The sequence below is a fragment of the Manis pentadactyla genome, chromosome 15 (genome assembly GCF_030020395.1).
Source record: "Manis pentadactyla isolate mManPen7 chromosome 15, mManPen7.hap1, whole genome shotgun sequence".
Lineage (NCBI taxonomy): Eukaryota > Metazoa > Chordata > Mammalia > Pholidota > Manidae > Manis > Manis pentadactyla.
In genome coordinates, this window is record NC_080033.1 from 4266829 (window position 1) to 4284880 (window position 18052).

The 18052-nt window shown below is 57.7% G+C and overlaps 2 protein-coding genes across 2 annotated transcripts; both read right to left on the minus strand.

Moving 5' to 3' along the window:
• Nucleotides 1-2323: 2323 nt before the first annotated feature.
• Nucleotides 2324-4280, minus strand: APOE (apolipoprotein E). The gene is made up of 3 exons (XM_036885835.2): nucleotides 4209-4280; nucleotides 3517-3706; nucleotides 2324-3130 (listed from the first exon to the last, which is right to left on the minus strand). The coding sequence occupies exons 1-3, from the start codon at nucleotides 4249-4251 to the stop codon at nucleotides 2437-2439; spliced, it is 927 nt and encodes a 308-aa protein (XP_036741730.1). The 5' UTR covers nucleotides 4252-4280; the 3' UTR covers nucleotides 2324-2436.
• Nucleotides 4281-7011: 2731 nt separating this feature from the next.
• Nucleotides 7012-17415, minus strand: TOMM40 (translocase of outer mitochondrial membrane 40). Its single transcript, XM_036885826.2, has 10 exons — nucleotides 17290-17415; nucleotides 16913-17192; nucleotides 16124-16191; nucleotides 15639-15731; nucleotides 14551-14652; nucleotides 14368-14473; nucleotides 9164-9286; nucleotides 8953-9029; nucleotides 8726-8828; nucleotides 7012-7662 (listed from the first exon to the last, which is right to left on the minus strand). Exons 2-10 carry the CDS (start codon nucleotides 17184-17186, stop codon nucleotides 7523-7525), a joined length of 1086 nt encoding a protein of 361 aa, XP_036741721.1. The 5' UTR covers nucleotides 17187-17192; nucleotides 17290-17415; the 3' UTR covers nucleotides 7012-7522.
• Between the last annotated feature and the right edge of the window lie 637 nt (nucleotides 17416-18052).

An 18052-nucleotide genomic window follows, 5' to 3' on the forward strand; every position in this document is an offset into this window, starting at 1 on the left:
TGACCTCTAGTGACCCCTGGCAGCTGGGTGGAGGGTGGCCCCTGGCCCCAGACTCTAGGTTGGCTGGTTTTGTGCCCACTCAACCACGTGTCAGCCTGGGGATGGGGGGGTGGAGGGATGGTTGTGAAAGGGATGCCCAGACATGACCCTGGCAGGATTACAACACCCCTCTGGCTGGTGCAGCTGCTTCCAGCCTCTGTCAGCCCCTGGGCCACCTGCTTCCCCTGTGAGCCCGGCACTCCCCAGACATCCCCCCCAAATGCCTGCTGCCCTTCCTCCTCCACTCCACCAGAACAGAGCAGCCACTTTCCTCTTCTGGTCTCATCCTCACCTCAGCTATAGGGGCTCTGTTTACAGAAGGGGAAACCGAGGCACAACCAAGCCCATTCGATGGCTCAGTGAGGGGCTAAGGTGGGGAAGGCTCTTTGTCCCTCCACCTTCCAGACTCCTAGCTTGTCTCTCTGGATCCCTGCTGGGGTCAGCCTCTGTCCCACAGCACCCCTGCCAGCCTGTGTTCCCCAAAATTCTTTCCCCAGCCCTTGTGCCACCTCTAGACCTGAGAGGGACTGCAGTGAGACACCCCACTCTGTTCAGAAGTGAGAATTCAAGATTCAGCCCTTCAAGGGGGAGACATGGCAGATGCTACCTCTCACTGACATCTGGGGACACTGAAGCTCAGAGGGCCTGGGGACACAGGGAATCAGCAGAATGCTTGGCTGGGGCTGGGTTCCCTACTTCTGACTCCACTGACCCTTTTCGTTCTCACCCAGTTGGGTGAGTCATCGGATTGGCGGACAGGACCCCCACCAGCTCAGGGCAGCCCCATGGATAGCTTGGAGTGTAGGATGTGCAGGAGCCATGCAGGCAGCCCCAGCCTGGGAGATACAGGCTCATGCCGGGCCCCTCCCCTGGGGTGGGAACGCTGCTCCCCAATCTTGAGAACTGAGGGGATGGGAAAGAGAGCAGTGAAGCTCTGGGCTTCAACCTTTACATCCCTGCGTATCTGGTCCCAGTCCCGTCTCCCAGCCCTGAGCTCCACTGGGCAGTGCAGACCCTGATTGGCAGGGGGTGGGGTGGGGGCGGGGCTTGTTTCCCAGCCTCTCTCTCCAGCCGCCAACCGACATCCGGTGTCAGACGTCCAGTCTGCGCGTGGGGTGGGCGAGAGGCCGCCGACGCAGGTGGGGAGAATGAGGGTAGGGACAGGGGAGCACAGCTCAGAGTGAAGGGACATGCTGATCCAGAGGGAAAGGGAAAGGCAGCGGGCCCGAGGACAGCCGACCGCGCGGGGGGGGGAGAGATCTGCATCTAGGAGGGAGCAGGGAAGAGAAAACAAGCCCGGGGCAAGAGAAGCTGGAGGCGGGAAAGAGAAAAGGCAGAGGTGAGGGAAACAGGAAGCCAGATCAATGAAGCGTCTCAGGGAGAGCAGCGTGGAGCCCTAAGTGGGAAGGAGGCGGAAGACAAGACAGGAGGGAGAGCCTGAGCGGAGTGGTGGGGGGATATTCAAATGGCTTCATCACAACGGCTGTTGAAGGGACTCGGGACAAGCCTCCCAGAATGTTCCACTTTGGTAGGTGGACCTTCCTGAGCTGAAGACAGTCAAGACCCTGTGGGCTCGAGAGGTGTTTGCCCCTCCCTTTACCTAGAAAAACTCTCAATTGGAAGTTTTTTGAAAAAGGGTTATGACCAGAGATAAATTTTATCTTGATCTTTGTTATGGTGAACAGCTTACTAAACACCTGCCCTTCTTACCACCGAGTGACCTGACCTCCTTGTGTGAGTTGCCCTCCTTCCCTTTGAAGCCACAGGTCCCCGCCCTGTTCCTTAGTTCAGGATGGCGCCGGTACCCCGTTTTACCTTACTGTCTTGGACCCTCTCATGTATGTGGGATGTCCATATGTATGAAATTCAACTTGATATTCTCCTGTTAATCCATTTCATGTCAATTTAACTCTTAGACCAGCCAGAAGCACCTTGAAGGGGGAGAGGAAAAAATTTTCTCCCCAACAGTGGTCTCAGGTTTTTGGAGTCACAACTCTGTGAAGCAGGTATTATGATGCTGGGCCAACCGAGGCCCAGAGAGGTTGCTTTGTGCCCATGGGGGTCAGGGGGACGGCAGGATTTAACCCAGGCAGGCATTTGTTCCAGAACCAAGCCTCTGAGGCAGAATGGAAAGAGAGGCATAGAAGAGGGTGAGCAGCAGTGAACAGAGGCAGAAAAAAGTGAAAGACTCAGAAAGGGACACAAGGAAACAAAAACTGAGTTAGGGAGGGAAGGAGAAACAGAGACCTGAGCTACGAGAAATCACACATGGATGCCCAGCAGCTGCTGTGAGGCTTGATGAATCTTTATTAAGCTAGGGCCCACCAGGAGGACAGCTGGGGCAGGGTTGGGGGAGGCTGCAGGAATGGGGACCACCCGGTGGCATGCTGGGGGCACTCACTGATTCTCCTGGGGCACAGTGGTGGGGCTGGCAGCCATGGCCGACTGCACTTTCTCCACCAGCCCGGCCATGTCTTGCATCAGGGGCTTGAACCAGCTCTTGAGGCGGGCCTGGAAGGCCTCGGCCTGCTGGCGCATCTGGCCGGCCTGCTCCTCCATCTTGGCCCGCATCTCCTCCACATGCTTGCGCACCTTGTCCAGGCGGTCACGGGCCTGGCTGCCCACTGCGTCCAGCCGCCCACGCAGCCGCTGGCCCCAAGCCTCGGCCCGCTCACGCAGCAGCTGGTTGGTCGTAGCGTTCCGCAGACGGCCGCGCTCCACAAGCGGCCCGAGGCGCTCGCGGAAGGTGCTGACGCTGCGCTCGGCACCCTCGCGGATGCCGGCCTTGTACACCGCTAGGCGCTTCTGCAGGTCATCTGCGTCGCGCAGCAGGCGCTTTCGCAGCTTGCGCAGGTGGGAGGCCAGGCGCCCGCGCAGCTCGTCGGTGCTCTGGCCCAGCATGGTCTGCACCTCGCTGCGGTACTGCGCCACGCGACTGCGCACATCCTCCATGTCCGCCCCCAGCCGGGCCTGCGCCGCCTGCAGCTCCTTGGACAGGCGGGCCTGAGTATCCTTGGCCATAGGGCCCAGCTGCTCCTCTAGCTCCGACCTGTAGGCCTTCACTTCCTTCATGGTCTCCTCCATCAGCATCCTGTGGGACGAAAGAGCGGGAGCGCGGTGGAGAGACATAGGGAGAAAGACCTGGGTGGCGGAGGACGAGATGGAGACAGAACCAAGACACCCAAAAATCAGAGAGAAGGTAGGCTGGGAGAGGCCAAGAGGAGACAGGCAGAAGCAGTCACGGAACTGGAATGGAGGGAGACAGCAGGGAACGTGCCATAGACAGGAAGAGCCGAGAAAGAGAATCAGGGAGGTACAGCCAGGAGTTGGAAATGGAAAGAGGAAGCGAGAAATGAACAGAGACCCAGACCCCCCAAGGGTTGGTGACAGGAACAACAAGAAACCCAGACCGGTGGAGGCGAGGTTCCTGAAGGAACTGCCGTCCAGGAGGGTCAGCGGCCGGGGCCAGGCACTCACGTCAGTTCCTGGGTGACCTGGGTGCTGAGCAGTTCTTCCTGCACCTGGTCAGACAGCATCTGCACCCAGTGCAGGTAATCCCAGAAGCGGCCCAGGGCCAGCTCCCAGGGCTGGCCTGCCTGCCACCCGGCCAGCTCCTGGCCCAGCTTTCCATCTTGCTCCAGCTCTGGCTCCTCCTGGGCCCAGCATCCTGCGCAGAGCAAGGTCAGGGCAGTCAGGATCCCTTGCCCCCTCCGGGCACACAGTACCTGGTACAGATTAGGTGCTCCACAATGCTCTGGAGCTTTTTATTTTTAGAGTACTGGTAAGCAGGGAGCGGGTGGAGGGAAGCCCAGCCTGTTAAATCACTTGACAAGCAATTATGGAGTGTCCATGTGTACTCGCAGGGCCATGCTGGGATGACGGAGAATAAAACCAATCACAGGGGACATTTTATTTAGTGCTTACGATCTGCCTGGCAACAATGCTTTATAAACTGTTATAACTTCCATTTTAAGGAATGGTAAACTAAGGCCCGGAGAGAGTAAAACAGTTGCTCAGGGCCGGTGAATATCAAGACTTCAGACCTGTGCCTCCGGAGATAGGCCGGCAGAGGAGGGAATCCAGGGACGGAAGTGGGGCAGGTGGTACAGGGGAGGTTGGGAGCGGGAGGGACAGCAGCCGGGGAACCTGAGCAAGTCCCGCCCCCCTACCTGCCAGGAGCGCGACGACCAACGCAGCCCACAGAACCTTCATCTTCCGGCCTGCGATTGGTTAGTCTGGGGGAGGGAGATATTGTCAATCAACAGCCAGTGGGTACTCCTCCCACCCAGAGCCCCGCCCAACCCGTCCAGGCCTTCAAAGCCATGCCGTCGCTCCACATCTGCACCAGGCTAATCCAATCACAAACATTTACCACACGGCCCCTCCACTGGCTATTTAACTCCCTCATTGTCTTCTATCTCCTCTGCCAAAATTCCATCCCCCTCGCCCAGGGTTCAAATTCCACTGACCCGCCTGGACTTCCCTGTAAGCCCAGCTGGGCTTTCTAAATTAAGATTTTTACGTTCCTCATTCTACCTCCACATTCTAAGGCCAGTTTCATACGTAAACCCCTCCTTCACACATTAGCTAATTTAATCCTCATTTAGAAATCTCCCTTCAGTCGACGCTCTAGCCACTGCGCTGCCTGAGCCTCCAATGAACGGATGTCTGAGTATGAGGGGGCACTCAGTAGGTGCTCAAGGACGGTGACAATTCGTGGACTTTTGCTGTGGCTCACCCGGGTCTTCCTACAGGTCCTGCTGCTACCCCTCCCCACCGGCTGAGATGGACGCCCCTGCGGCCCGCCCTTCCCCGAGGTCTAGTCCCCTCAGCCAGTCTCACCGCCCTCCCCACCCCGCTCTGCTTCTGCTCTGATCCATTGTAGGACAGTCACCTCCTCTCCTCCAGCCCGTCCCCCACAGACGCCCTGGGGTGGTCTCTGTGCCCCAGCTTGCTTCTCACCAAGTCCTGGAAAAGCGCGTCCTTGGCCTTCGCTGGGGTTGAGTAAGACTGAAGGATCCCAGACTGTCCAGTTATAGGGCTACCCCCCCGCCCCGCCCACTCCACCAGGGCTGCGGGCAAGCTGGGCCAGCCCCAATCACGAGGTGGGCTGTTCTCCCCCTTCACACACAGCAGGGAGGCGAAAGGAGGTGGCGGTTGGAGGCCCTGTGACCCCCCAGCCCCCACGAAGGAGGTGACATCTCACCCAGCAGCTCAGGCGCCCTCCTGCATTCTGGGGAGCTGGGCATGGAAGTGAAGGAGCAGGCAGCTGGGGCCCCAAAATCCTGGGTCAGAGGAAGGTGGGGCTGGAGGTCCAGACAGAATGGGAAGGGAGGGGACATTGTAATGCATCCGCTAAAAGCCTAGGTTTTGAGAGTGAACTCTGGGTTTTAATCCTGGCTCCCTTTTTGGATGTGACCTTAGGCACAGGCGAGGGCCTCTCTTGAGGCCCCATTACCCATTTGTGAACTGAAATCCAGCACTTTCCCCTAACGCATCGTGGATCCCAGGAGTTATGCACATACCGTGCCTTCCACCAGGGCTCGAAGCATTCCTGCTGCCCAGTTGGGAGGGCGGACTCTGGAACCCAACTATCCGGGCCTAAATCTGGCTCTGCTATTTGCCAGCTGTTTCCTAAGGCAAATGACCTAGCCTCTGAACACCCAGTTTCTTGGTCCACAAAACCCGGGAAATTGCTGCATTTACCCCTTCGTTTGGTGATGCAACAAGTTACTGTATGTTTGAAGTAGCAAGAACAGTCCCCGGCACACAGCAGGTCCTGTTAGAGCCAACTGCTGCGGAACGTTCAGTCACCCTCCTACAGTCCGCTTATGAGTCCCGGCTTTTGACAATTGAAAAACTGAGGTTCAGAGCTGAAGCCACACAGGAATGGCTGGAGGAGCTGGGATTTTCTGGTCCCTCCAGGGTATGCCTGCCCCTCTGCTTCCACACCCAGCTCCCCAGAATGCAGGAGGGCTCCTGAGTTGCTGAGCGAGATGTCACCTCCTTCTTGGGGGCTGGAGGGGTGTCACAGGACCTCTAACCGCCACCTCCTTTTCCCCTCCCTGCTGTGCGTGAAGTGGGGAGAACAGCCCACCTCGTGATTGGGGCTGGCCCAGCTTGCCTGCAGCCCTGGTGGAGTCTGGTTAGTGTCTTCCACAGGGTCAGCAGAGGTCCCAGGAGGGGGAGCCCCAGTGTCAGCCAGGGTCAGGCTTGTTTGCTTTGGCCCTCCTGCTGGCAGGGAGTGTGGTCGGGTGGCTTCTCTGGCTAACAAGGGATCTCTGCCCTGCAGCGCCCCCGGCCCATGTACATGGGGGTTGCCGGGGGTGGGGGTGGGAGCAGTTTCAGTTCCTGTCTGGTGGGTCTGAAGTATCAGTTTACTTGCGCCCTAGGTGGTGAAACTTACAGCCCCTCCTTCCCAGCTTCAGCTGACTGAGGCTTAGGGGACCCGGCCCCACCCTGACGCCCAGGCACTCTAGAGCTGAAGCCTTCTCCCCTGCAACTTGCAGAAATGGATTCCGAAGCCTTTCCAGTGTTTGAATCCTTTGTGAAATTTGAGAGGCCTGACCTTCCCATCAGAAATAAGTCTTTACACCTCATCACCCCCTGCATCTTCTGGAATCCAAAAAATCCCAGCTTGTGCTCCGTCCCTTGTTCACTCGCACTCGAGACAGCATCCCTGTTGCTTCAGCTTGCAGGGACAAAGTCCTCTGCAGCCACTGGCCAGGCCAAGCTGGGTAAGTGACCCCAAGACTGCAGCCTCCTGGTGGGGGAAGCCTGAAGTCCCCGGCATAAGTCACCGGGACCATGTGCGATCCTGGGCAGGCCCTTCCCCTCCCAGCTGGACTGGATTCCCTTGTGGTGGTGTTCAAGGCACCAGCTCTGCAGCGCCTCCTACTGGCCGCTGTGGAAAGGCTGGGCTGGAAGGAATGGGCAGAGGGACCAGATACCCTTAGGAAAACAGGCTTCCCATTCCACTTTTTTTCATGTATATTTTTTGTTGGTTTTTTTTTTCTTTTTATGTAAAATGTCCTGGTTCTTCCATAACTTATAAACATGATTTATACCGAGGGGTGGGTGGAGAAGTGGGCAGGGGCGGGCTGACTGGGGAAGGGGAAGCTCCTCTTCTGACCACTCAGGGCCGGGCCAGGGCCCTCTGCGGGCATGGGATGTTCCAACACCTCCCTGAGGCTGTCTGGCCACCTCTGCCCCTCGTGCTCCGAACCGGCATGCCCCTTGATTCTGGAATCCCTCTGGGACCCCAAGCCCACTGGACACACTGCCCCTGTGCTCTGAATCCTGAAGCGTCTGTGGTTCCAGAGTCCCCCCGTCAGCTGCTGGGGGTCCCCTCCTTTCCACTGCCCCCCGACCCCCAAGGAGGGAGGGAAGGGAGGAGGAGGGGGGCTCAGGTCTCCCCTCCTTGGCTGGGGAGGGGGAGGGGGAGTCTGGAGTAAGGGTGTGGAAGGCAGAGGCCAGGAGGGGCTCAGCCGATGGTGAGGCCAAAACCGCACTGAAACTTGTTCTTCCGGTGATTCAGGAAGGCCCCGAGGGCCAGCGACAAAGGCAGGGGTGGGAGCTTCTTCTCCAGTGTGGCCCCCACGATCCAGTTACTGTCCACGGAGCCTGTGGGCAGACAGCTGTGGTGAGTCATGTGCTGGCATCCCGTGTCCCCATGGAGTCACACTCCAGGCCACCTCAGGTACCACCGGTCAGCCCACTGGCTTCTAGACCTCTGACCACGCTCTTCCTGCCCCCAGAACTTCTTCTTGCACCCCTAGCTCTTCAGCCCTGGGAACACTGACATTCCTCCTCCCCCTCAGCCGTCCCTCCCCTCCAGAAACCCCTCTGCCACCCCATGGGCTCTCTCATCCCAGTCATGTCCCACCAGGTTGTCCCTCTCCAGAGATGGGTCTGTCCCCTGCACCGTGAAGACAGGGCCTGGTCACTGCTGTTTCCAGTACCCTGGGTGCAAGGCTGGGCACAGAGCAGGTGCTCAGTGTCTGCTGGATAAAGGCTGAACTCTCAAGGGAACGGGGCACCAGAACCTCACAGATGAGCAAGTGCGTGCAGCTGTCCCCACGCGGCAGAAAGGGGTGTCACACGCTTCATGGGAGCAGAGAAGCCACAGAGCTGGAACTCAAACCCAGCCTCTGATACCGGGCTGACTGCAATGAGGGGTCAACAGGCAGCCTCAGAGGCAGATAAATCCCCGGGCCTCATCACTGCCTTTTGGAGCCCTGCCCCAGGCTGACTGCAGCTGCCTTCTGGGGCGGTCTCTACACACCTCAAGTCTGAGAACCACCGAGACCCAAGAAGAAAGGCTTGAGACTGGACATTGGGACTAGAGTTAGTCAGCCTGGGAGGAGGTTCTGGATCAGGCTGTGACCACACAACCTCCAGGCACCTGTTTCCCCTCACGTGAGATGAGGGCTGGGCTGGACACGCTCTAGGCTGCATTGCACCCAGCGCAGGGAGCAGGACAGGGCTGAGGGCTCAGGCGAGGAGGCAATGTGGTGGGTGTGCAGCTCTGGGCCCTGGCACCCACCTTAACAAGCAACCCGAGTAATTTGGAGGCCCACAAAAGTCCCTGGCACGCTGGGCTCTATCACCTTCTTTGGCCTACACACCCACTCTGGGCTGAGTTACCTCTCATCTGTTTTCCAAGGAGGGAAATGAAGGCCTGTACCTTTGAAGAGGAGGTTGGCTTTGGGCAGGTCCAGCTGGTACCCAAAGGAGACACTGGTGTCCTGCATCCTTGTGCTGGCCTCAAACTCCACACCCACCTGGAGCTGGAGGGGCCAGGGCAACACACAAGACTCAGCTTCCCAAGCTGAACTCCCGGGCACAGCAGCCCAGGGCAACAACCCATGCCTGGACAGCGCACGCCTGTGGCCACTCCCTGGACTAGCTCACCTGGTCACTGGCTTTATGGTAGTATGTTGCATGCACGCTCGCCTGGCCCAGCGTTACTGTCGCCAACCAGTTGTTCACTGTAAGAGAGCAGGGTGGGGTATAGGGACAGGTTACCAAGGGGACTTGGGCATTTGGAACGCAGGGCCCCTTCCTCCCTTAGCCCGAGTCCCAGCCCCCAGCCCTGACTCCTACCCTTGGGCCCCAGGCTCACATGTGTATTTCCCAGCTAGAGACATGACAGTGCCCTCCTCCCCAGGCCGCCGGTGGTAGATCAGCTCTCCGCCCAGGGCCAGACATGGCGTGATGCTCTGGAGGTAGTGGGCCACGAGGATTCCTGCAGACAAGATGGCAGGGTGTTACCCTGGCTTGATGGTTGGTTTCTGCTTAGCCAGGGTGCCAGGCCAGACTCCTGCTCCAGGCAGCCTTCCAGGCTTGCCTCTGCTGGAGGCTCAGGGCCTGTCCTCAGGCCTCCCACACGGGCTCCCTGCTCAAGCAGTTCACAGCGAGCTCTGAGGTCAGTCTCCCAGGCCCTGTGGGACCTCATCTGGCCTGCACAGCCCTGTGAGGCCAGCAATCATTCACTACCATTTAGAGGACTCCAGAGGCTGAGGGAGTCACTCACCATGGTCACAAAATGTGTCAGGGTCAGAACCCAGGCCTCCCCACCTCCCAAGCCTGGGCTCTAAACCACTCTGCTGCTGGGAGAGGCAGGAGGGTGGGGTCAGTAAAGTATACCCCCGGGGGCCCCCGAGTCTGGGTTTAAATCCCAGCCTGACTGCTTCCTGGGAGAGTAACCGTGGGCCAACAGTGTCACTCCTCTGCAAACGGAACCAAGCCTGAGGGAGGGGATATGGGGGCAGTACGCGCAGTGTGCCCTGTGCTCAGTGATCGCTGCAACCTGCCAGGCTGAGGCCTGTGTCCTGGCATTAAGGGTGGCCCCGAGGCCCTCGTGTTGGCTAAGAAGCGACTCTCCAAGCCCAAGGACTGAGGTGCACTCATGCCTATATGTCTATCTTTGGAGCCTAGGAGAGGAGACACCACAAACAGACTGTACAGGAGGGCAAGAAGCAGGGAGGAAGAGAGTGGGAGAGGCAGAGGGAATGACAGGGAAATTAAAAACACAGCACACCTCTGCAGAGAAACGGAACCATAATCAGAAATGGAGGGACGGAGGGACTTAAGGGCAGACTGAGCACAGACAGGCTTAAGATGTCACAACACAGCCAGAAAGAGGAAGACCCGAGGGAAGAGGAGGGTGGGAGCACAGAGTGCAGAGATGGGCAGGAGTGAGGACAGGGTCCGGGTTGGCTGGGGCCAGCCCCTGGGCGTTCCTTCCCCCAGCAAACAGGTGCCACGAATCACCTCCTTGAGGCAGTAGTTAAACCACTACCAGTACACCTCTGGCCAGGCTCTTCGACTCATCCAACGGATGGGGAAACAGGCCCACGGAAGGTAAAGTAACCGCCTGGAGGCATTGAGAGATGGGGCCTTCCACTCGGAGTCTCCGGCCTCTCAGCTCTGGCAGCTATTGGGACCAGGGGGCCCTGACCATCTCTCGCCCTCCCTCCTCTCTCTGGGGCTTGCCCTGTCCCTTGCTCGCCAGCCCTGGCCTCCGCCCATCTCACCTTCTCCAAGCAATTTCACGTGCAGAAAACAGAGACCTTATTAAAAGCATACATCTGACCCTGTCCTTCCCCTGCCCAGAACCTGCCATGGCTCCCCAGTGCCAAGGAGACCCCACTCCTCACAGTACAGCTGCAAGTCCCTGTGTGGCTCAGCGCTAGCTTCAAACTGAAGTCACTTCCTCTTCTTGGACACAGCCAGCCATGCTTGCCTCTAAGCAGCAGGAGCACACGGAGCCCTCGCCCCTCAGGCCTGGGCACACGCTGCACCTTCTGCCTGCCTGCCATACCCTTCCCTTTCCTTGGTTGGCCAACTAAATACTTGCACCCGAGGACTTCCTGGATTTGGCTACTTCTTCCCAGCATGCCTGACTGGAGCCACCATCGACCCGGGACCATGGCAGCTGCTCCAACCCCGGCCTCCCTGCTTCCACCCTTGCCCCTTGCAGTGGCATAGGACACAGAAGCCACTGGGAACCTGGGAAAACGAATGTCAGCACTGGGTCTCTACTGTATCTGAGTCTCTCTCCTGGTCCCTACATGCCCGGCAGAACCTGGCCTGTTCCCACACTGTACCCCATTCTCTCTGCTGCCCAAGTACATTCCCTGTGCCTCTGGCCACCCTGGCACGGGGTGGACTTCCTGCGGGAGCTTATCCATCCCACTAGCTCCTCGCAGGCCTTTTTCTGGAACCCCTCACCCCTTCCTGCACCTCTTTTTCCTGAACATGCCGCTTCCCCTGCTTACATCCAGACCATCCCCCCACACCACGGCATATGGGCTCCCCAAGGCAGGGGCTTTGTCAGGACCAGTGGTTCTCAACCAGGGGCCGTTTCTACAGCATCTGGAGCAGCCAAGAAGAGCCCAGAGTCTAAAACTGTGGGAAGGAAAAGAGTGTGAGAGGTCTGAGAGAGCAAAGACAGAGCCGTGGGCAACGGGCAGAGTCCAGGACATGCGAAAGGAGACCTATCTTCCGAGCCTGTCTCCCACACCTGCTGCACAGCAGGGAGGTCTCAGCCGGACACCCCCTGCCCCCCCTCACCTAGGGCCCACATCAGGTGTCCCTGGGTAAGTCGGCAGAAGCAGATGGCAGGCACCCAGAGCAGCTGCTCAGGTGGGGCCAGCACTGGAGAGGAAGGTGGTTCTTGGCCCCAGCCAGGTAGGACATCTCCCTGCCCTCCACACCCCAGGTGCTCAGAATGAAGCAGGGGCTCCAGAGGAGATGAGGTCATGGGGAGGGAAGCAGGTAAGAACACGGGCTGTTGGATTTGGCTGCAACTCCAATTCCAGCTCCTGCTTTTTGGCCATATGATCCTGGGTGTTCAATTTCACCTCTGGCCCTTGCTTTCCTCATCAGTGAAATGGGGGCCATAAAAACAGACACCTCCGCCCATCACGGGGGAGCACGGACACCCAACAGGGTGAACTCTAGTCATGCAGCTAGCCCCGCACTTGGGGCTGAACAAGGCTCTCCCAATGAATCCTTCAGGAGGTGGTCACTGCTTCTGTGCCCTTGTGACAGATGAGGAAACTGAGGCTTGGGGGGTGGACTCACCTGGGTCCTGAGTCAGAGGTGTCAGTGGCAAATTACTCATGCTTAGCACTGACGTGGACCCAGCAGACCCTGTTTCTATTAGGATGATGCTGGTGTTTGCAGAGGCTACTGGTGCCAGAGGGAAGAGCCTGGACTCCGGAGTCTGAAATGCTGGGTGTCCTTGGGGAAGAACTTGCCCTCTCTGGGCCTCAGTAAGACGGGGATAATGGCAGCACCCACCTCACAGGGCTGTTCAGAGAATGCAATGAGCTGTTCCCCTCACTGCTCTATCCCCAGTGCCTAAGGTGACTGGACAGGATGCATATCACACACTTAGGGCCTGAAGAACGGCACGAGGTAATCAAGGGAACCTGCCACTAGTAGCACCGAGGCCTCTGGTCAGCATTTCCTGAGCACCTACTTTTTCCGGGCACACAGGTCCAGGCATTGGGCATAAAGCGGTGAGTAAGGGAAGCAAGTTCCTGCCCTGACAGAGCTGACGTTCTAGTGGGGGAGATGGGTGATTGGAACAAGACGACTTCAGAGGAAGTGCCACAAAGAGCAGAGGATGGGGTGAGGCAGCACGAGAACACGTGCGTCGCTCCAGGTAGGGCTGGTCTCCTCGCTGGGGTAATGTGTGCCCAGAACTCATTCACTCAGCCACAGCAAGACCTGGAGCCCGGTTCCCAGCAGGACGGCAGCAGGTGGAAAGGCCCTCTGGGAAAAGGCCTGTCCCCTGGGTTTGGTGGCATGGCCCTTCCCGCTCTCCACACCTTTCCGTGGCCCCCCTCCTCAAGAAGCCCAAAGGAGATCCCTGCTCCGAGACGTCTCCCTCGCCCTGGCAGGCAGAAGGCTCTCTCCCGGCATTCCCAGGGACTCCAGCTGCCTGACTCCACAGACTCGTTCCCTCAGCACGCACTCCCAAGAGCCGGCTCTCCACCACAGGAAAGCAGGGATCAGCAGCCCATCCTTCCAGCTCTTCAGCCAAGACCTAGTCACCCAGACTCCCCTCCCTCATCTCCCATGGTCAGCCCTTCCGCAGAGCCCATCGGCTCCTTGCACTGCCCCTATGGTGGAACCCCTTATCGTCCGTTCTCCACACGTCCACATCAGGGGTCCTTGTTAGAAGCTAAGTCAGAACCTGTGCCTCTCGTGCTCAAAACCCTCCAGCGGCCCGACTCAGCCAGAGTAATGGTTGATGTTCTGCAGAGCCTTATGTGACCTGGCCCCATTAGCTCTCTGACTTCTATCACTCTCTCTCCTCCTTGATGTTCCTGTAAAGGGCCCTAGCTCAGGGCCTAGGCATTTACTGTTGTTCCCTCTGGCTGAAAAGCTCTCCTCCCACTTGTCTGCTTGGCACCTTCGTGCACATCCTGTCTTTGTTCAAGTATCACCTACGTCAAGAGGCCTTCTCTGAGGACCATCCCTCCCCAAGGCCCTAATCTTTCCATACAGCCCCCAGCACCTCACATCTTTTCTACATGTGCTATCTTAAACCTGGGTCTACCTCCACTGGAATGGAAGCTCCCAGAACAAACTTAATTCTCTCTGTTCACTGCCTAATTCTCAGTGCCTGGAATACACATAGGATGCACTCAATATTCACGATGAATGTAGAGAAATCCAAAACAGAAACCCAGAGACCACTCCCACTGCTAATGGAAGGGGGAACCGAGAGAGACTAGAAGTACAGACAGAAATCGGGAAGTCCCTGCCCCCAGCCAACCCGAACAGGTTGACTTGTCAACCTCCATCTCAAATACCTGCCACCCTGCACCTGCACATGGACCCTGCCCACCCTGGGATCCACTCTGTGTGCCACAACTACCCCAGAGCCCTCTGGGTAATAAGGGCAGCTCATATTATTGCCACCTGAGGTCAGCAGGGACAGCCCTATGGGAAATAATACCTTTCTTTAGGACCTGTTACCTGCCTCATGCTATTTGCAGCTTTGCACATGGAAGAACTTATATGACCTGTTCAACAATGCTGCAAGACAGCCCAATTTTACAGAGGGGAAAACTGAGGCCCACAGACGTGATGGAACCTGCCTGCGATTACAGGAAAGCCAGCAGGAGGGCTGGGGTTTGAACCCACTTTCTCATCCATGATGCTCTGTTGCCTGACACTGCAAACTCACACCTGCCCCTGCCCGATTTTCAAATGGTAGCAAAGGAGGTCCAGAGAAGAGAAGGGACTGCATTTGCTGGTAAAGCTGAGACTGGGGTCTGACCAACCTCCCAGCCCTGTGTGTCTTACCTGAACCCACCAGGACATCTGGGTTCCCCAGGGTGATGGCTGCTGTGAAGTCAGAACCCCGGTATTCCCCATCCACCTGCCAGTTCACAAACTTTGACTGCTGGGTCTGTGGGGGAAAGGGGGAGTGTGAGGGCAGCCTGGGGCTCAGGGTGGCGGGGGGCAGCTGATTTGACTCCCACTCACCTGGATGGCCACCTTGGACCTGAGGCCGGGGCCCAGCTGATGAATGGCCTGAGCGTTGAGGCTGCCGCTATTGTCCATGTCACCCACCAGCACAGGGAATGCCTGTGGGGCAGAGGGCACGGTTAGAGCCAGGTGCCTAGTGTTAGGGAAGTCTATGAATTATGGGTGGAGGTGAGAAGCCTGGGATCAGAAAGCCTCAGACTGAGGTTCCCTCCTCCAGGAAGCCCTCCTTGACCACCTAGGCCGAGTCAGGCTCTGGGCTCCCACAGCCTTCAGGTTCCCCACTTGGGCCCTGCCCACCCTGGAATGTTACTCTCTAGGGACAGGTCTGTTTTTTCTCTCTCTTTCTACTAGACTGTGAGCTCCATGGCTGTTTCAGTCACTGCTATGTCCCCAGTACTGCCCAGAACAGGGCTGGGCACTGAATGGGGGCACAGTAAAGATTTGTTGAATAAATGAATTTACTGGAATAGATGAGACCTAATTCAGTCTCCCACTCCTCCTGTATCCTGCCCCAGCCTCCTTCCAGGCCTCCAGCTTTGTCCTGGCTCCCCGAACCTAGCCTCTTTACAAGCAGCCTGAGGGAGATTTCTAAAGCAGAAACCTGATCATGTCTTTCCCTTGTTCAAATCTTTCCATGGCTCTACAGCGCCCTCTAGAGAGAATCCAAATGCCCAGTTTAGCATTCAAAGCCCAGCATGGTCTATATAGTCCAGCCTGTCTACTCTGGGTCATCACTGTCTGCTGATCCTGGGGTGCTCACCCCAGTGTCTACAGCCTTACGGGACGGGGCAGGGAGCAGAGCTTCAGGATGAAGGAATGACCCATGCCCCGAGGACCCTTGGAGAGACACAGCCCCACCTCCCCACCCCCTCAGCAGCTCTGACTTCCTCCTGACAAAGCCTCCCCAAACTGTTTGGTTACATATTTGTTAAAAGAAAGACACGATGCAGTGACTGCAATGGGGTATGTGGGGGGGACTTGATAATAGGGGGAGTCTAGTAACCATGTTGTTCAAGTAATTGCACATTAATGATACCAAAAGCAAAAAAAAAAAAAAGACAGGATGAATGACCAAAGAACCTCACCTCTGTGGGGCTCAGCTGCTTTGTTCCGACATACGTGACCCCGAAGTGGTAGTTGGACTCCCCAATTGTGCTGAGGGCTACCGTGTGGTTTACCTGGGAGAAGAGGGAGGGCTGTAGGGATGAGTCTGTGGAAACCCCCAGCCCTGCTCCCCTCCAGCCTGGGATGGGGGATAATGGCCAGTCTGGCCTCCCCACTGGAGGAAGACTGGGAGGTGGCCTAACTTTATTAGATACTTGAAGACTTGCTGGGGGTGGGGCTACATACCTGGTACTGCGCTCCTGCCTGGATGTTATGGAATGGGAGGTCTCTTGGGTTTCCGGGTCCCTAAACACTACCAGTGTCCCCACTAAGCAGTCAACCTGGCACTGTGTCTCTAAGTCTTTTTAAGTACCAATGAGCTCAGCCCTTTAGGGAGGAGTAATGGGGTTGTGTGTGCAGATGGCTGGGATATCCTCTGGAGGGTAAAAGCACCAGGAAGGCTCACCTGGAAGTGATTACTCAACCCTTTGTTGACTGTGAGCTTGACACCTTCCATCTGAATGGGGAACAGCTCTGAAGAAGAGAAAAGCTGTCACACTCCACCCTACACACACACACAATCATCTCTTCCTTCCCTACTATCTCAGTTCTCCCTTCTCCAAAGACTCATTAGTAGGAAGTTGAGGTAAGTATCCCAACCAGAAAAGAGGCAGTACAGCCTAGCAGATGGCGCCAGGATCACTGCCTGAGACCAAATCCCAATGCTTCCGTCTACTTAACCTGTATGACTTTAGACAAGTCACTTTACCTATTTATATCAAAGACGTTATCCCTAGAACGAAGATGCTTACCACATGCCAATATTGCAATGATTTAATGAATTAACATACACCAACTGCCAAACAGTGCTCATAAATCTCCACCATTTCTACCGTCAAAAGTATTCTAAGCCAGGGATCCACAAGCCTTGGGTTCCACCTCCACTGGACTCTGCCGACACCTTACTGACACTGTGACCTTGGACCTCAGTTTCCTTCCTGATCTGGCTTGGCTGACTCCTTAAGTCCCTAAGGCTTTTCTCTACTGCTACGGTATTTCCTACTGAGGTTCCACCACTTGACTGCATCGTTCTTAGCCCCAAGTCCAACGTTCCACCATTCGATCCCAACGTCAACTCCTAACATTCTATTAAGTAATTTCAATGGTCCTGTGCCAATTCCCAAGGTCCTTAATGTGCTCCCCCTTCCCTCAAGATCCGAGCCATCACACCCCCTCCGGGTCCCTCGCCCCTCACCCTTGCACTTCCGGTGGCACTCCTCGAACGTGCCTGGGTTAGGCAAGCAGCCACAGGCCCCATCGGCTGCTGTTCCTGCAGCGCTGGCGGCCGCAGACCCGGGGGTCCGTTCAGAGCCTCGACCCGCGCCGGCCCCAGCGCCAAGGCCACCCCCGAGCGGCGGCAGCGTGAAGCCAGGAGGAGAGGGCGGAGGCGGCGGCAGCCCCACGAGGGCGGGCGCAGGCGGCGGCGGCGGCCCTGCGGGCAGCGAACTTGCGGCCAACACATTGCCCATGGTCGCCTGCAAGGGGAAAGGTCAGAGGGCGGAGGTCAGGGCCCGCACGCTCCTGGACCAGACCCCGGCCAACCCCCGTTCTGCTCAGGGCCCCGGTTCTCACTTGCGGCACCGCCTGCTCCCGGCCTGGGCTCCGCACCCACCCCGTGCGCCACGCGCAACCGAACCCGCTGCCGCCACCGCCACCGCCGCCGCTCCGCCCCACCTAACCCATTGGTTTAGCATGCTCTGGGGGCCGCCCACCAGCTTCAGGGCTTAGCCTTGCTATTGGAGTCATGCCTGGGCGTCCCACCCACCTCCCCGGAACGTCCGTTCCTATTGGCTCCCACTGGCAGACAGGTCAAAGAGCACCTCCCCCCTTCCCATTGGCTCTTGGGGCCAGCGCCTATTGGCTCGCGACGCCGCGGGTTCCGGTACTCTCCTGCCATTGGTCTGTGGTGAGCACGTCCCACGCCCCCTGACTAGTCGCCTCTGCCCTTCTCCAGAAAGGCTCCCCTCTTTCGACTCCGCCCCGTGGCCAAGTTGCCATGATGATTGGTCGGCCTTGGCCCTTTTAGTATCCAGATTGGCTCCAGCGTCCGGCCCTGGTGACGTATCGGCCTGGTGCTCTAATTGGCTAATATGACAGGGTCGAGGGACACGGGTAAAGGTCGGTTGCACGGTAGAGGCTGCTAGGCAGCAAGGTCAGGCCTCGCGTCCCAGCAGGCGCCGCGGCAGAGGGGCAGCCCCTGGTCCGAAGTGGGCCACCTAAAACCGGAAGTGCTGGCTCTTACCCACAGTGCCTAGGGAGAATTGTAACCGGTTATGTGAACCCTGTGCTGCTTCTTGTTACCCACAATGCCCCCCACCAGTTTAACGCGACAGTT

Bases quoted from the DNA above. Each gene is read 5' to 3' on its own strand.
- APOE (XM_036885835.2), bottom strand. From the start codon at position 4,251: ATGAAGGTTCTGTGGGCTGCGTTGGTCGTCGCGCTCCTGGCAG. The intron at 3,707-4,208 runs GTAGGGGGGCGG...TGCTCTGCGCAG, and splicing joins GGTCGTCGCGCTCCTGGCAG to GATGCTGGGCCCAGGAGGAG. The intron at 3,131-3,516 runs GTGAGTGCCTGG...TTCGTCCCACAG, and splicing joins CAGGTCACCCAGGAACTGAC to GATGCTGATGGAGGAGACCA.
- TOMM40 (XM_036885826.2), bottom strand. From the start codon at position 17,186: ATGGGCAATGTGTTGGCCGCAAGTTCGCTGCCCGCAGGGCCGCCGCCG. The intron at 14,474-14,550 runs GTGAGTGGGAGT...TTTCCCCCACAG, and splicing joins GGTCCAAGGTGGCCATCCAG to ACCCAGCAGTCAAAGTTTGT. The intron at 9,030-9,163 runs GTGAGCCTGGGG...GCTCTCTTACAG, and splicing joins TCTAGCTGGGAAATACACAT to TGAACAACTGGTTGGCGACA.